The sequence below is a fragment of the Mustelus asterias genome, chromosome 19 (genome assembly GCF_964213995.1).
Source record: "Mustelus asterias chromosome 19, sMusAst1.hap1.1, whole genome shotgun sequence".
NCBI classification, from domain to species: domain Eukaryota; kingdom Metazoa; phylum Chordata; class Chondrichthyes; order Carcharhiniformes; family Triakidae; genus Mustelus; species Mustelus asterias.
The window spans coordinates 73,154,881-73,172,961 of NC_135819.1; the positions used below are offsets into that span (position 1 = coordinate 73,154,881).

The 18,081-nt window shown below is 40.4% G+C and overlaps 1 protein-coding gene across 4 annotated transcripts in view; it reads left to right on the top strand.

Moving 5' to 3' along the window:
• Nucleotides 1–16,746, top strand: part of usp6nl (USP6 N-terminal like) — a 211,268-nt gene extending 194,522 nt beyond the window's left edge. For 3 of the 4 annotated variants that reach the window (XM_078235858.1, XM_078235859.1, XM_078235857.1), the window contains 2 exons: nucleotides 4,041–4,127; nucleotides 12,427–16,746. In XM_078235858.1, the coding sequence (XP_078091984.1) occupies nucleotides 4,041–4,127; nucleotides 12,427–13,928 (1,589 nt within the window). In that variant the 3' untranslated portion in view covers nucleotides 13,929–16,746. The remainder of the gene's footprint in view (nucleotides 1–4,040; nucleotides 4,128–12,426) is intronic. The other variant, XM_078235860.1, reaches the window with a different exon arrangement.
• Nucleotides 16,747–18,081: the final 1,335 nt, after the last annotated feature.

Genomic DNA, 18,081 nt, shown 5'->3' on the forward strand with positions numbered 1-18,081 from the left:
CTTAAACGTTCCCAGTGTGTCCGCCTCCACCACCTTGCCTGGCAGCGCATTCCAGGCCCCCACCACCCTCTGTGTAAAATATGTCCTTCTGATATCTGTGTTAAACCTCCCCCCCCTTCACCTTGAATCTATGACCCCTCGTGAATGTCACCACCGACCTGGGGAAAAGCTTCCCACCGTTCACCCTATCTATGCCTTTCATAATTTTATACACCTCTATTAAGTCTCCCCTCATCCTCCGTCTTTCCAGGGATCATGTGTTCGCCTTACATTCCAGGAGCCAAACTACCAAGTAGCCACTGTCACAACCCGCGCAGCTGAGGAAAATATAGGAAACCAACCTACGAAGGGCTAGACAACCAAGGATTCCCCGACCACCCTCGGGCATGCACCAGTAAATATTTCCCCCAGTTCCAACTACACCAGAACAAAAAACCCAGTCTTTTCAAGGATACATGACTTGTCTGTACCTTCACAGGAGGCCAACAAAGATTCTTTAACTACAAAATAACAAAAATACAACAAAAAAAACGCAACACCATGAGTTCTAAAGGGGGTTTCCTTACCCACCATGACTACTTTGAAGACCATACCCACCACCTCAATACCAGTCGCTTGTCCACCACCCTGCTATGGTGCTTGTCGAGTGATCCATAATTGAAAGAAAGGATACCATATAATGTAATCCTTCATTATAAATGTCACGATTACAATATAAAAAAGATAAATATATCTCAATCCTGGTGCCATACAATCATTCCAGCACATTCCCCAGTAGAACACTAGAGACCCATTATCAATCCACAAGCAAAGGAAATATCACTATTACAAACACCAGATCCGAGAGATTTGAATCTGACACAGGGCCAGAGCAGAGTGGACAGACCTCCTTACCCACCGCACTGCCCCAATATCATTCGGAAAAACAATGATTGAATCTAAAAGATAACACTCTTTAAACTAAGATCTCCTTCGTTCCATCACCAGAACAAACCAGTGCATTAATTCCATTAGAAATAAATGGATATCTCTAGTTTTCAAAGGATAACAGGCGATATAGACCACAGTGCACATATAACGAACACCTTTGTCAGGATGAAAAACAGCATCATAAAATCAGGATTATAATCACAAGGAGCATAGTTCAGGATTAATGATGAGCTGCAGGATAATATAACCATCCATAAAGCTTGAAAAGACTTGTTGCTCAACAATCCTGTCAAGACTATCAAGAATTCATCCAAAGTTTCACCATGGTCTCTACACCTCAATTGTGATGTCACTCAGAAGCCCAGACAGAGAGAGGCTCAAGGCCCCAGCAGATGGTGAGGCCCCATTGCGTCTGGCTGTCTCCTACCTTTCTCAATGAACAACTCGCGGTCAAGACAATGTAGGGCTAGCGATCGGGACATAGAACCAACCCCAGATCTCGAAGACTGGAAACAGTATGCCTCTAATCTAAACGTCAGCTTGGTAATTTTTATTAATTCAGTGGAATAAAGCTGGCTTGGGAGAGAGACAGCCTGTACTGGACTGAGGGGCAGTCACTGCTGTGAAGGAACAAAAAGAAATGTATGCTGTGTTGGCTTTCAATAGCCTGCAAAAGGAACTTCTACTTCAACCACGTGGGCACAGTGGGAATCGTCACTGCAAATGCCTAAAGCGCTAAAGCAGTGGTCTCCAACCTTTTTAAGCATAAGATCACTTTTAACATCAAAATGCAAAACAAGATCTACTATTTAAAAATTTGACTTTACTAAAACCCCCCCAAAATGTGCTTAGGCATAACACTTACCACATCCTTGGACACAGTTCCACCCTTCTGGCTATTTTTAAAGCACCAAGTGGCATGCTCTTGATGGCTGTCATAATTTCATTTTTGTTTTTAAAATCTTTGAACAAGATGTTGGCAGAAACTATCATAGCCTCCTTGGTAACTTTGCTGCTGGTGAACAGTTTCTTATGTTTTACCAACAGATGGTTAATGTGAAAATGCCTCTTTGCTCGCCTTGCCTTTAGATGCAGGTTTTGAAGAGAGTGACCATTGAGCTTGCAACGTTCCCTTGAACTCCCTAACTTTCTTTTTCCAAATGGTGTTATTTAAAGGAAAATCTCCTTGAAATTTTGCATGCATTGTCTGTGATGCTATTCCAAATGACCTCTTTTGCTTGAGGCACTCTGTTGACAAATGAGACAACAGGACCGTTGACATTTGTAAAAAGAAATTCACTTTCCCACCCCTGGTGGAAATGGTAGATTTTTGCCCTCTTGGTGGTCCCTGGCTCCTCGTTCATCATTTTGTCTTCACCCAGCTTCATCCACATTTTGGCACCTGCAGTTCGGTGGCCAGTAAGCTGATGTGCTTGTCGTCACGCGAAGTCAGAGTCTCACGCATTTTCGGCAGTGGTTCGGCACTCTATGACAATCGATTTTTCGACACTCCGGGTTTGACCTGTTGATTATGATGTGCTGTTTGGAGACCACTGGTTGAAAAGAAGTTTCTTACACCATTGTTGGAATCGGGTTGAGGAGGGAAGTGTTTTCTCTCATTGCTGCTGAGAGGATACCAGATAAAAGCCTCCACTAGTACTGCCGGGAAGGAAGTCACCTTTACTGCTGTTGTCAAGGTTCTAGAGATAAATTGCATTGGGACAAAGGTGAATTTTGAATTATGCAAGTGGAAAAAACAAATACTTTTGCCCCTTCTCCGCTTAGATTTTGTGATCACAGTTTAACATCTGATCCAAAAGACAGCATGTCGGACACGCAGTGCTCCCTCAGTACCACGTTGGAGAGTCAGTGTTTTTCTTGTGCTCGAGCCCTGAAGAGCGGCTTGAACCATGAACATTGTGATTCGGAGGCAAATGTCCTACCAACTGAGCCACAACTGACACAAACATGTAAGGGCTCGTCCCAAAATTTGAATCTGGAGCATCTTCCATATTCATTGAATGAAAGCCCCCAAATGAGAATTAGATCAATGAGGCACCTTCTTCTAATTTCCCTTTTACGTTTGTTGGCTGGTTGATGAAAAATGTGGGTATAACAATAACTAGTTGCCTCTTAATTTATATTTATCATTTGATATTGCTTTTCCTAAGTTTTTTGGGGGAACCATTGCAGCAATTAGACCGACATTTCCATTGTATGTACATGCGTGAAGCTAGATTTGCACATTTTGTGGGCCAGCATAGAGGGCAACTAATCAATGTGCAGTGTGCTCAGACGAGCCATATAAAAACTGATCTCTGCTGTCATCATACTCCAGAGTTCTTTCAGTTTACTTTTGAGACTGCAGTTGATGGTGCACAGTCAGTCAGCAGTACTCCATGCAGGTAAAAAGAGAGGCCAGAATTTTACTGCCCCTCGCGCCACAGGAATTGGAGCGGGCAAGGGGCGGACAACAAAGGTCCATTGACCTTGGGTGCGGTTTTATGGTTTCAGGATGAGCAAGGCCATAAAAGCCCGCCCATTGTGTCAAGTGTAGGATTGTTTTATTCTCATAGTTTCACATGGTTTGTAGTTAGGTTTATCTTTTAAAGTCTTCAGAAGTAGTATTCATGTTAGTATAATGTCTTGGGAAACTGTGTGGTGTAACATGCCTGCACTTTGTGATTCATCTGTGACTGAAAGCTATGTTTGACTAACTGACCAAAACTAGTATTAAGCCTGAAAAAGTCATTGCATAGATTTTGACAAGTGGCTTTTGCTAATCAAAAAGCCATCAGAAAGTAATAATTTAGCTTGTGTTTAGTATAAGTAATTCATAAATTATTATTTTACAATTCACTGTATGACTAATACTTTGTATTTGTCAACTTGTATTCAAATACCTTGAAGAATTTGAAGATATCCCACTTTCAGTCTGATTTTTGGCAATTTTTGATTGGTGTCGAATACCATATGAGTTCGAAGTTTATGATGAACTTAAAAGTTGAAAAGCTTTCTCTGAATAGGTTTTCATGAACTCAATAGTTTGACAAAACTTTCAGATATTGTTTCTGCATCATTACTGATCTCTTGCTTCCTTTCTACTTCAGTTCTGCTGTTTTGTTTCTTTCCTCATCGGCAGATACCAAACGTCTCACTCTGCCCGGGGGCCACTTTCACCTCTACAGCAGCAGTTGGTGGGGAAACAGATCACAATTGTTTTCTTTATCTTGTGTTTTGCTGGTTTGGCATAATAGGGTTAAATTTTTCCCACATATATGCAATTCTGATTGTGAAAAGTTCATGCTCACAAGCATCTGTGTCTTCCAGTGAGATTTTGTCAAAACAGTTGCTAATGTTTATATGCAAATTGTAACTGATAGTTCACGTACTAAATTTTTGTCTTCTGGATAATTGCAATTTTTAAATCTCTGGATTTTATTATTTCAGTGCTAAAATTAATGCCCTTTTGAAGTTTTCAAAATACACAGGTGACGTTTGTCTCGGAGGAATTGTTATAATTAAAATCTTATGTATCTATTTTAGTGCCAAATAATTTAAACCAGAATTTTGCAATAGAACAGAATCATAAAAAATAGGAACAGGATTATAACATTTGGCCCATCGAACCTGTTCCACCTTTCAATAAGATTGTGGCTGATCTGATTGTGGCCTTCCAACTCCATTTTCCGACCTGTTTCCCATAGCCTTCAACTCCTCCCTTGTCAATTAAAAATCGGCCTAATTCAGCTTTTGATATACGCAATGACATAGTCTCCATTGCTCTCTGAGGAAGAGAATTCCAAAGTCTAATGATCCTCTGAAAAAAGAAATTCCTCCTCCCTATCTTCTTCTTAAATGGAGGACCCCTTATTTTGAAATGGTGCCTGTGGTTCTAGATGCCCGCATCTGGGGAAATGGCTCATCTTTTTAAGAAGAGTCCTTTAGTATTTCTAAATGATGATGTTCCTGGTTAATTCCTGGAGTATTGCAAAAGGGATTAAATCAAGCTCTAGATTTCCCCACGGGGCACCTTTAGGGATTTAAAGGTTGTTTCAGAATTGTTCCAGGCCTTCAGGATAAACAATATTAATAAACATATTACAGGTCATAGAATCAGAAGTTTATTGTGTTGTATAAAGAGCATCATATTGCACTGCATAATAAAATGTTCCATTTCTTCCAAATAAATACCCTTGCACATGCGCACACCATGCATGTGCATGTACTCGCAGTGTAAACAGAATTTAATAAATTGGAATTGTAATAAAGGTTAGCTAGACAGGTTATTTCCATCTTTTACTTTCCCTCCTTTCTCACATTTTTTGCTACCCTTTTCATCATTTTTTTTTCTCACTGTAAGTTGGAGTATAAACCTAAATCTGTGAGTAAGGCTATTAATGTTTAATATTGACAGTCAGTGACTAAACAGTTGGATGTTCATTTCTGGCAGTTCCCAGCTATACTTGCGGGAGAGCTGCTGGAGAAAGTCACATTAGACAGAAAGTTGATTTTACAAATTTATAAATTTATACAGATAGTATTTTGAAATTCACAAATGGTGTGTAATAGAACATAGAACATAGAACATTACAGCGCAGAACAGGCCCTTCGGCCCACGATGTTGCACCGACCAGTTAAAAAAAAACTGTGACCCTCCAACCTAAACCAATTTCTTTTCGTCCATGAACCTATCTACGGATCTCTTAAACGCCCCCAAACTAGGCGCATTTACTACTGATGCTGGCAGGGCATTCCAATCCCTCACCACCCTCTGGGTAAAGAACCTACCCCTGACATCGGTTCTATAACTACCCCCCCTCAATTTAAAGCCATGCCCCCTCGTGCTGGATTTCTCCATCAGAGGAAAAAGGCTATCACTATCCACCCTATCTAAACCTCTAATCATCTTATATGTTTCAATAAGATCCCCTCTTAGCCGCCGCCTTTCCAGCGAAAACAATCCCAAATCCCTCAGCCTCTCCTCATAGGATCTCCCCTCCATACCAGGCAACATCCTGGTAAACCTCCTCTGCACCCTCTCCAAAGCCTCCACATCCTTCCTGTAATGTGGGGACCAGAACTGCACACAGTACTCCAAGTGCGGCCGCACCAGAGTTGTGTACAGTTGCAACATAACGCTACGACTCCTAAATTCAATCCCCCTACCAATAAACGCCAAGACACCATATGCCTTCTTAACAACCTTATCTACTTGATTCCCAACTTTCAGGGATCTATGCACACATACACCTAGATCCCTCTGCTCCTCCACACTATTCAAAGTCCTCCCGTTAGCCCTATACTCAACACATCTGTTATTCCTACCAAAGTGAATTACCTCACACTTCTCCGCATTAAACTCCATCCGCCACCTCTCGGCCCAACTTTGCAACCTGTCTAAGTCTTCCTGCAAACTACGACACCCTTCCTCACTGTCTGCCACACCACCGACTTTGGTGTCATCAGCAAATTTGCTAATCCACCCAACTATACCCTCATCCAGATCATTAATAAATATTACAAACAGCAGTGGCCCCAAAACAGATCCCTGAGGTACACCACTTGTAACCGCACTCCATGATGAATATTTACTATCAACCACCACCCTCTGTTTCCTATCCGCTAGCCAATTCCTGATCCAATTTCCTAGATCACCCCCAATCCCATACATCTGCATTTTCTGCAGAAGCCTACCATGGTGAACCTTATCAAACGCCTTACTAAAATCCATATATACCACGTCCACTGCCTTGCCCCCATCCACCTCCTTGGTCACTTTCTCAAAAAACTCAATAAGGTTAGTAAGGCACGACCTACCTGCCACAAAACCATGCTGACTATCACCTATCAATTCATTACTCTCCAAATAACTATAAATCCTATCCCTTATAATTTTTTCCAACATCTTGCCGACAACAGAAGTGAGACTCACCGGTCTATAATTCCCGGGGAAGTCTCTGTTCCCCTTCTTAAACAATGGGACAACATTCGCTAACCTCCAATCTTCTGGTACTATACCAGAGGCCAACGACGACCTGAAGATCAGCGCCAGAGGCTCTGCAATCACTTCTCTTGCCTCCCAGAGAATCCTTGGATAAATCCCATCCGGACCAGGGGATTTATCTATTTTCAGACCCTCCAGAATATCCTGCACATCCTCCTTATCAACTGTAATACTGTCTATTCTACTCCCTTGCAACCCAGTGTCCTCCTCAGCTATATTCATGTCCCCTTGCGTGAACACCGAAGAGAAATATTGGTTCAATGCTTCACCAATCTCCTCCGGTTCCACACATAACTTCCCTCTGCCATCTATAACTGGCCCTAAACTTGCCCTAACCAACCTTCTGTTCTTGACATACCTATAGAACGCCTTAGGATTCTCTTTAACCCTATCCGCCAAAGTCTTCTCATGTCCCCTTTTAGCCCTTCTAAGCTCGCTCTTCAACTCCCTCTTAGCCAATCTAAAGCTTTCTAGTGCACTACCCGAGTGCTCACGTCTCATCCGAACATAAGCCTCCTTTTTCTTTTTAACCAACAAAGAAACTTTTTTGGTGCACCACGGTTCCCTAGCCCTACCAATTCCTCCTTGCCTGACAGGGACATACCTATCACAGACTCGCAGTAGCTGCTCCTTGAAAAAACTCCACATGTCGGACGTTCCCAGTCCCTGTAATCTCCTAGTCCAACCTATGTTTCCTAATTCTCTCCTAATAGCCTCATAATTACCCTTCCCCCAGCTAAAACCACTGGCCCGAGGTTCATGCCTATCCCTTTCCATCACTAAGGTGAACGTAACCGAATTGTGGTCACTATCACCAAAATGCACACCAACTTCCAAGTCTAGCACCTGGTCTGGCTCATTTCCCAGCACCAGATCCAATATAGCCTCACCTCTAGTTGGCCTGTCTACATACTGAGTCAAAAAACCTTCCTGCACGCTTTGAACAAAAACTGACCCCTCTAACGAGCTAGAGCTATAACAATTCCAGTCAATATTAGTCAAGTTAAAATCCCCCATAACAATAATATTCAAATAATTACAGGTTTCAGAGTACAGTAAGAAATCTCACAACACCAGGTTAAAGTCCAACAGGTATATTTGGAATCACGGGCTTTCAGAGCGCTGACTCATCTGATAAAGCAACAGCATTCCAAAAGCTCGTGATTCCAAATAAACCTGTTGGACTTTAACCTGATGTTGTGAAACTTCTTACTGTGCCCACCCCAGTCCAACGCCAGCATCTCCACATCAGGTTTCAGAGTAGTCAACAATGCTCTCAAATCTTCCCACTCCATACTTTGCTTGTATTTGGCGGTAAGGGTGGTTAAGCTCTGGTACTAGTTTGGTCCTTAATCTCGCAAAGTAGATCTAATCCATGATATTCCCGATAATACAAATCTTAATCCAAATCTATTTCATATATTCATTAGTATTGTTGCAAAATTCCATTGATGTGGGAAAAAGGTCTGTGAAATCATGCATGGCCACACTGAGTTGGGCATGGCTTTTTCATCCCTTTTTGGATGCTGCCAATTTATGTTGCATTTATATGTAAGAAAGGTCTTTCAGTTGCAACCATTAATATCATACCATCATTTGCTTCTCTTGCAGCCCCTTCATTGCATATCTTTTGTGTCTTTCTGTCATTCATGGATTTCCCAGAAAAAATGAAAATAATTTGGCAGCGGTCCCTCTGTTGAAAGTGTACCAATGGGAGTAATGTTTGACAAATTTGGCTTTGCGTGAATACTTGGCTTTTAACATTGGGTGCTGCTATCATTGCGTTGTCAGTTTGAATGTGTATGATTATGAATTTCATATAGCATATTACAAGTCAGCCATTTATAAATAAAATGCATAAGATGACATAGCATCCTTTCCCTAGTATTAAAAAATATTTTCTCAAATAATACTTTTGAATTTGACAGATCTTTCATTGCAAAGATTATAAATGCCCACTTGTGTCTGGTGCCTCATGGGCAACTTATTTACTAAAACATTTTAAGAAATGTATTCAAAAATGTGTTTAACTATTAACTTAGTGGTGGAACAATGATGCTTTTGGCATCATTTATTCAATCCTCCCTGAAGACGATTTGCTCTCACTCCACTGGATGATATTCTTTGATGCAAAGGTTCTTAAAACAGTTCACATTTATCCTTTTATGAGCACAAAACAGCCCACAAGCTTCATGGTATGAAATCAGATCCCAGCACAAGCAGGAGGAAACTAAAGGAGACCTGCTTGGTTGGCCAGATTTAGGAGAATCTTGAAGATGAGGAGGGATTTGGGGCACAAAATAGCTCAAGGTTTTTTTCACTGTTTGGGGGGGGGGGGGTGGGGTGTTGTGATTGGTGGGGAATGGGATGCAGAGCAAAATGCACTGCTTCAAAAAGATGATGGCCCAGATTCTGCAGTCAGCAACAGTATTGCCATTGACCTCAAAAGAAAGCTGCCCACAAAGATCCAACAATCCGTGACGTGGATTTCGCCTTTCCTAATGTTTGTCTGATACTAGCACCAAGTCTAGGCAATCTCCTGGCATCCAGTCTCAGCAATGTCATCAGGCAGACTAAGCAGCCAAATCATGTTGAAGAATTCACAAACCCGTAAACCAGGAAATAAAATATACCATCATTTACTTTTAAGTAATTTTGCAGAATGAATTAATGATTAAGACTTGCATTTGCAAATGAAGTAGAAGCTGAAATATCATAAAGTTAAATAATTGTATTAAAAACCTATTAAATTTTTATCATGCTGTAGTTTAACATTTCACAAATATAAAATCTGATTTTCAAGACCAGGCAGGTTGGTTGGCAGTAATTGTTATTCGATACACTTTGTTGCACATCATTCAAGAAACATAATTACAGAGCCAGAGAGGTTGTTCAACAGTTATGGCTTTGTCGGCTATTACACATCTTTCAACCAGGAATAACTTTTTCAGGATTTAAATTTAGTGTTATTACAGTGAGGGAGAGTTGACATGAGTTTAAGTGATCTGTAAAGATTGTCATCTGTGGTAACTTTAGCATACTCGATGAAGGAGTAAGGAATCTCTGGTAGCAAGTTCTGGATTTCTGTTTTAAATGCACAAGTACAGATGCCAGAAATTACTGTTAGTTTCGCAGTTGTAATGATAGCTGACTGGCCATCATTCCAATCGTAACTTCCAGGCTACTTTATCCAACCCCATTAAAATTATGCGTTGGTGCTCCTCTATGATCATTGCTCTGAATTGACCAGTGACGAAGGTGTTTGAGAGCACCACCGACTGATTCATTTTTCTTTTCACCATCTCAGATTGGTGTATTTACAGTCGACTGGTTGAGATGAGGCTGTCAAAGGAATGATTAATATTCTGCTTTAAACTGCAGCAGCCATTCAGTCCATTGATAAACCTTGCTGCTTGGCTGCCAAAATCTGTCTTGTTTAGTACTTTATAAAATGTTGGTATCTATCTCCAACTTCTCTAATTTTATTTTAACCTTACGTCAGGCAAAGCAAACAGGTACAGTCACAAAATAAAAGCAAAATACTGCGGATGCTGGAATCTGAAACAAAACCAGAAAATTGTTGGAAACTCTCAGCAGGTCAGACAGCATCAGCTCTGATGAAGAGTTATCTAGACCCAAACATTGGCTCTATTCTCTCTCCACAGATGCTGTCAGAGCTGCTGAGGTTTTACAGTAACAAAATAGTTTGTCCTGATATTTCATATAATTCCACAAACTATGTCAGTCTGAGGATTTGAGCAGACATTGTACTGTAACATTTTAACAGAGCAGATGTTAAGAGCTGCAGCAATTCACTATCAAAATGTCTGAAAAACTTCCCACAAAACAAATTACTTTAAAATGAGTGATATTTGTGTAAACTAGCAGAGCACTAATTTTGTTCCATTGCAATGCCACAAACTGGCACTGAGATCCATGAACAGTTTATCTGATGGTATAATGGGGTGATGAACATTGATTTGAATCCTAGAGAATTCTTCCTTGAATAGTGCCACGGGATATCAAGTGACCACCAAGTCACCTGACCAAACAGAAGGGAAGTCGCTAACAACTCGCATCTTCAGCAATGGAGAACTTCCTTAGTATGTTGCCAGACCTGACTCAATCCCAAAGGGTTTCAAACATAGCCTTTTGATGTTCTGCTCTCTGGCACGGTATTACTAATTGATGGAAGCATTCTTGCTGGCTGGTAGACTTAAGTCTTTGCTTTATTAAACTTGTTTTCTGGAGACACGTTTTTATTTGATTTTTGTCATCAGATTCAGTTAATCAATACCTTAAAATAAGAGACTGTTGCAATTTACAAGATACTTTTTATGGTTTTACTTCCCTCTTACCTTATATAAGTGGCCCAATGTTTTTAAGTGCTTATAGCCTTTTCAGTCATTGTGGATAGATAACGCAGCAAAGTCCAGTCATTTCTTGTCCTATTTCTGTACTTTGCACTTTTACGCTTTACACAAGGGACCGGTGAATAAATTTTGAGGATGGACTCCCAACTGGTTTGATCTGTTTTTGTGGTTTGCTTTCTCTAAACTTGGAGGTCATTTATAGTACCCTGACCATTAGGATTTTAATAGCAGTGTCAAAACATACTCGCCAAGCTACAATGTGAGCTCGAAGCAGATATATCTCCATGATGTCGAGTGAAATAAATCTCAAATTTTCTATACATAATTTGCAGCACCAAATTTGGTCAAATAATGATTTTTTTTCCCTACTGTCAATTGCCTGCCCTAAGTCTTGTATCAATAATGCAAAATCACCTCGAGCCAAATGAAACTGCCCTATAAACTTTATTTGCATAATTTAAAAAACACATTTTAGGATGCAGTTGCATACTTGAGGATTGAAAGATTCTAATGAAACGTTGCTTTCAAGCTTCATAACCTTACAGTCCCACAATGTACACTTACAGTGTATTGTGTGTTAGCTTATGAGTGGGTAGTGTTGGGGTGGGGTGGGGTGGTCTGGAATGCTGTATTTTGTTTAAATCATTAAAAAAAAATTCAATGAGGTGCCAAAGCACACAGGCAGACGATCCTCCCAACCCACCACCACACCCAGCAGCCTGCGCACTCATTCCGGAGGCGGCATGCACACACACACCTGCCTGCCCTCACCCAGAATGAAAATAGAACTGCAGGCCACCATTTTTAAAGGTCGGGTTCACAGAGCTCGGAATTCTCTTATCTCTGCTCATCTAACCTAGGAGTAAAATTCTGGGCTTTAGTGTCCTGTTGGGGGAAGAGGGAAAGAAGAGAGAGAGAATTTCAATTTGAAAGTTTACTGTTAAGGAGGTGTTGTAAAATGTTCAACATTGTATGTACTTTCCCTGTTAATCGATATTTGTAACCTAGTAACATCTACATGAAAAAAATGTTCATTTTTAACCATTAGAAATATCAACTTGAAAATGGAATATCTGCATTATTTTCTAAATACTGTACTCCAATGTTCATTTTCAGGTAAACCTGAAGAATTTCCACAGAAATCACTTGGCCAGATATCCGTGGAGCACCAAGAACTACCTGTTCGCAATCACATGATCAACGGACAAAACAACGCAGCTAAAGTAGGACCTTCAGTGTCAAGGAGAAAAGACAGAAAGACATCACCTGAGAAACTGCAGGAGAAACAACCTGACAACAGGCATGGAAAGAGCTCTTTGGAAAAGCCAACTGGTAAATCACAAAGGGTGGACTATTTGGAAAATCAGGGAGGCAAAGTGAAAGTTCTGCCAGATCTTGATGCGAAAAAGCAGCATGGGCTCCCACCACAGCATGCATTGGCTCATAGCAATCCTAAACAACTTAACAATGCTACTGCTAACCAGAACTCAAATGCTAACCCAACTGTTAAGAGAGATTTTGCACCCAAGTGGAACAAACCTTCAGGCTTAAAAATTTCAGAAGCAACTTCAAAACATTCTGCGGATGAGAAGGGCAGAACTGGAAGCTCTAATGCACCAAGCTCCCCATCCAGTCCAGAGGAGACACTTGTGGGTAGAAGAAAAGCAATGATTATTGAAGTTGATGAAACGAAGAGAGATTCAAATGCTTCCCAATATGACAATGTTCCTGGGGTAGATCATGAACATGAAAATCGTGCCGAGGAGATGGTTGAAGAGAGAGAGCCTGGGGTAGTGCTAAATAATGCTCTATCACGAGAAGCCATGTTGAAAAATACCAGTCCTTCAAGGCTATTGCCTGCACCATTATCAAGCAATACAAGTAGTGTCAGTGCAAATTCTCAAGCACGACCTCCAAGGACTCATTCTGGATCTGTAAGTTCCAACCAAAGATCTTTAATAAAGCGGCAACCCTCTTTGCCACCATCCTACTCTAGCCCTCCTGGGTACCATGGTAGCCTGCCACAGTATTCACCCACCAGAGCTAAAGACATGCCACAGTACAGTTACAATATGTCTGGAGGTCGAACAAATCATGACAATAGGCCTCATGGTACAAAGCTAGCACATTTGCCGGACTATCAAGACAGTAGAATGAACTCCTTCACCCTTAACCGCCAATTTTCTAATTCTTCACAATCATTCAGAACTGCGGCACAATCTTTAGACCAGCGAGGAGAATATGATTCAGTGAACACAACCAACTATGTAAGACAACCAGCTCCATATGAAGGTACACAACAGCATTCACCCGAATACCGACAACATTACAGAAGAGAGCAAGAGCAATATGACCAACACTGGAATCAGGAAACTGACATAAGGTACAGAAGAAATATGCAACGATCACCCAGTTTTCGAAATGCACAGCAGACTCCTGTCCCAGAGTTTAGCTACCAAGGTGTGGCTTTAGCTGGCAGCAATATGTATAATAGAACTTCACCATATCCTGATCCACATGCACAAACAAGATATCCAAATACAACTCAATTTGGTCCCCAATATTATGGAAAGCCTCAGACGGATAGAAGAACCATCCCTGAATCAGTATTGCTTTAAAACAACACTGGCTGCCTCCTTTTTAAAAGTGACGTGAACAGTGTTAAAGTAGAAAATCTCTGACTTTTAAAATAGATCTGTATTTAAGAAGTCATACGGTAGAAAATAAGTTTGTAGCGTAGTCTAAAATTTTGGGTGAGGTTTCTCATTCTGACAATTTCCTAATAAAGTACAGTGATGGTATTTCTCCAGTTAATCTAGTTACCAAAATTTACAAAATCTGATAAAGAAAACCACCAACCAAAACTGAGCATTAACCCCTTCAACTAAAGTTTATTGAGTATATCCTGGTGGAGTTCTAGTGCCAACAGCAAAGAGATTTGAATCCATTCCTACAGCAGATTGAAGCATGCATTTTAAGTGATGTTCTACAATGTTCCTGAATAATAAGATTCTTAAGGGATTGGCTTACAATCCGTTGTTGTCTTCCCACTATCCAGTTCAGTCCTGGAATAGTTCATGTGTAACCCTGACATGTATTATTTTAAAAATCGGTTCATTCAGCAATATTTGTTGCCGTTTTTTGGTCTGAAGTCCTAGAATATGCTGACAATTTCCCCATGTCACTTTTGTGATCTCATATTTAATTATTTCCAAAAAATATACCTGGACTGCATTTTCTTTGAGCCTGCCCTGGCAGTTATATTGTCATGATGTGGAGATGCCGGCATTGGACTGGGGTAAGCACAGTAAGAAGTCTCACAACACCAGGTTAAAGTCCCAACAGGTTTATTTGGCAGCACAAGCTTTTGGAGCCTCAAGATCCTTCTTCAGCTTCTTCACTTGAAGAAGGGGCTTGAGGCTCTGAAAGCGAGTGCTGCCAAATAAACCTGTTGGACCTTAACCTGGTGTTGTGAGACTTCTTACTGAGTTATATTGTCAGCAACAAAACTAATCATGTTCTTTCTCGCTATACTTGCACAGAAATGTTGAAGAGTGCATGGAGACCAGTGCCATCGCATTTGAGCTAACTTAATAGGGAAAAAGTAAATACGGCAAATGAAATACAATACAGAACCATAAATATTTTTGTAATGTTAGTGCGCATTAGTTTTTGCATCACTTTTAATTGTGACCAGGTGCATCATGGCAGATAATTTGTGCAAAAAAAAAGTTTTATTGTAAATGAACTAATGTTTTACCCTTAGCAGGAATTAATTTCCCTCCAGTATTTCTAAAAACATTGTTGAATGTCAGGAATTATTCTGATAAGTCAAACTATATGATTATGATTAACACGTTTTCTTGTTTTGGTTGGTAGTTAAACTGGTATTGACGGATTCCTGAACCAGGATGAGGTTGGTTTTTGGACCAGTTTCCTTTGAATTTATGACTGCAGGTTTTTGATTCATTTTCTAATGATGCTCAACTTATTTCCAGGAAGCTAGTTGTATCCCATAATGTAAATGTAATATTGACTTTTTTAATGGTTTTAACTAGAAAGGAACAGAGAATATATATATACTGCAGATGGTGCCTATGTTTGCAGGCAGATTGGGCTGGGGTTTAAAATATTTCATCAGAGTAGAAAAACACTGAAAGAACATTCAAATTAACTAAACACTGATTCAAACACATTATCAACTGACTGACTACATGTATGTAAAACAACACTACTGTGTGTATATGTGTATAAATATGTGTGTATGTATATATTATATACACAAATCAAATGTGGAAATTAAATTATCAATATAACACTTAGACATTCTGATCTGAATAAATAAATTCAAACTGTTAATTTCCTGCTCAACTTTTCGCTTGATGAAACAATCGCAGAAAAATCCAAGTAATGTTGAAATATGTAATTATTTGTAATAATCCTTTAAGTCTTAATCATGAGTCTTTAATATGGACATTGGCTGTATAGTGTACGTTAAATGAGATGGAGCAAATGAACCTGCTATCTGAAATATATGTATCAACAATGGTAAATACTGTAGAATTTATATATTCACACTATTTTCTTAAGTAATCTGCAGCAGTTTTATAGCTGTGTATTCTATTTTAATGTGACTACTTTTTTAAAGTTACAAAAAATAATTTGAACAAGTTTGGTTTCTTGTGTTTTACTGTTAATGGAAATTTATTTTCCCTTTGACATCTATGGTAACATTTTCATTGCTTTTCATGAAACAGATGGGTGTTTCAAGGCAGCTCAACATCCTTTGTTTAATATTAAAGGTCATTTGATCAAATGCTTTATATTATGCTTCAAATCACCACATGGACTAGAATTTATATCAGCGAGTTATGAACCCTTAGTTGGATTTATGAAATGAATTGACTAGTTGAATTTTATGGAGAAGTCACTGCCATGGTGGGCAAGGGAATGTTTCTGGATGTTGTCTGTACAGACTTTTAGAAGGCAGTTGATGAGGTTCTGTGCAAGTGATAATATTGCCAAAAGTGAGAGCAGGTGGCATTGGAGGCAGCTTGACGTCGATTGGTAATTGGTCAGGAGGTAAAAGATGAGGATGGTGGATAAAGGGTGAATTCTCTAATTAGGGATCTGCACTTGGGTCTTTTTCTTCTGTCATAGATTAATTTTAATAAAGGAACAGAGAGATGTATGTAAAAGTAAAGTTTATTTATTAGTCACATGTAGGCTTACATTCACACTGCAATGAAGTTACTGTGAAAATCCCCTAGTTGCCACATTCCGGCACCTTGTTCGGGTACACTTGGGGAGAATTTAGCATGGCCAATGCACCTAACCAGCACGTCACTTGGACTGTGGGAGGAAACTGGAGTACCCAGAGGAAACCCACGCAGACACGGGGAAAACGTGCAAACTCCACCCAAGCCGGGAATCAAACCCGGGTCCCTGGTGCTGTGAGACAGCAGTGCTAACCACTGTGCCACTGAGCCGCCCTAAGTTTGCCTAAGTTCGCAATAACGCAAAGATGTAGATGGGTGTGTGAAGTTCTAAGATACATTGTCTAAATGAATGGACACAATTTTTGAAGATTGAGTTCAGTGTGGAGAAATGTGAGGTCATTCATTTTGAATGTGGGAAAGACAAATCTGGCCATTTTTCTTAGTTGCTACAAGGCTTAGATCTCTGGAGGAGATCCCTTCTCTTGACATTTGGTGATATTGCCATTGGAGAATCCACCATTATCGACACATTGGGGGTCACCCAGAAACTTAGGTGATCCAGCCATGTAAATACTGTGGTCATTGAGCAGAGGCTGGATATTTTATAGCGAGTGGCTTACCTCATGATCCTCCAAAGCTTCTCCACCACTTCCATGGTGCAGGTAAAGAGTGTGATGGATGAATACACTCTATTGCTGAAGCTGCAACACTTGAAGCTTAACACTTTTAATAATTCATGGGTTGCAGGCTTTGCTGGCTGGGCCAGCATTTATTGTCCTTCCCTAAATGCCCTTGAGAAAATGGGGGTGAGCTGCCTTGAACTGCTGCAGTCCATGTGGTGTAGCTACACCCCCAGTGCTGTTAGGAGGTGAGTTCCATGATCTTGACCCAGTGACTGTATATTTCCAAGTCAGGATGGCGAGTGGCTTGGAGGAAAACTTCCAGATGGTGGTGTTCCCATGTGTCACCTGCTGCCTTTGTCCTTCTAGATGGTTGTGGGTTTGGAAGGTGTTGTCTAAGGATCCTTGGTGAGTTCCTGCAGTGCACCTTGTAGATGGTACGTACTATTGCTATTGTACCTTGGTGGTAGAGGAAGTTAATGTTTGTGGATTTGGCGCCAATCAAGAGAGCCACTTTGTCATGGAAGGTGTCAAGTTTTCAAGTGTTTTGAAGCTATCCCCATCCAGGCAAGAGGAGAGTATTCCATCAAACTCCTAACTTGTGCCATGTAGATTGTGGCCAGGCTTTGGAGAGTCGGGAGGTGTGTTACTTGCTTGCACAGGAACACTGTCATTTCCAAGTCTCTCATCATCATGACTTGGAGACACAACACAGTTCCTTTATGGTCACTGGATTGAAATTATGGAACTTATTGTGGATTGCAACAGGTTCTGAAGACAACTTAACACCAACTTTTTCGAGAGTCACTAGGCATTGGCAATAAATTATAGCATTGGTAGCAACATCCATACCCCCTCTTGCCTCTCAGATGTGAGAATCTAGGTTCAAGTCTCACTCCAGGACTAAAACAACAAAATCAAGACTGATACTT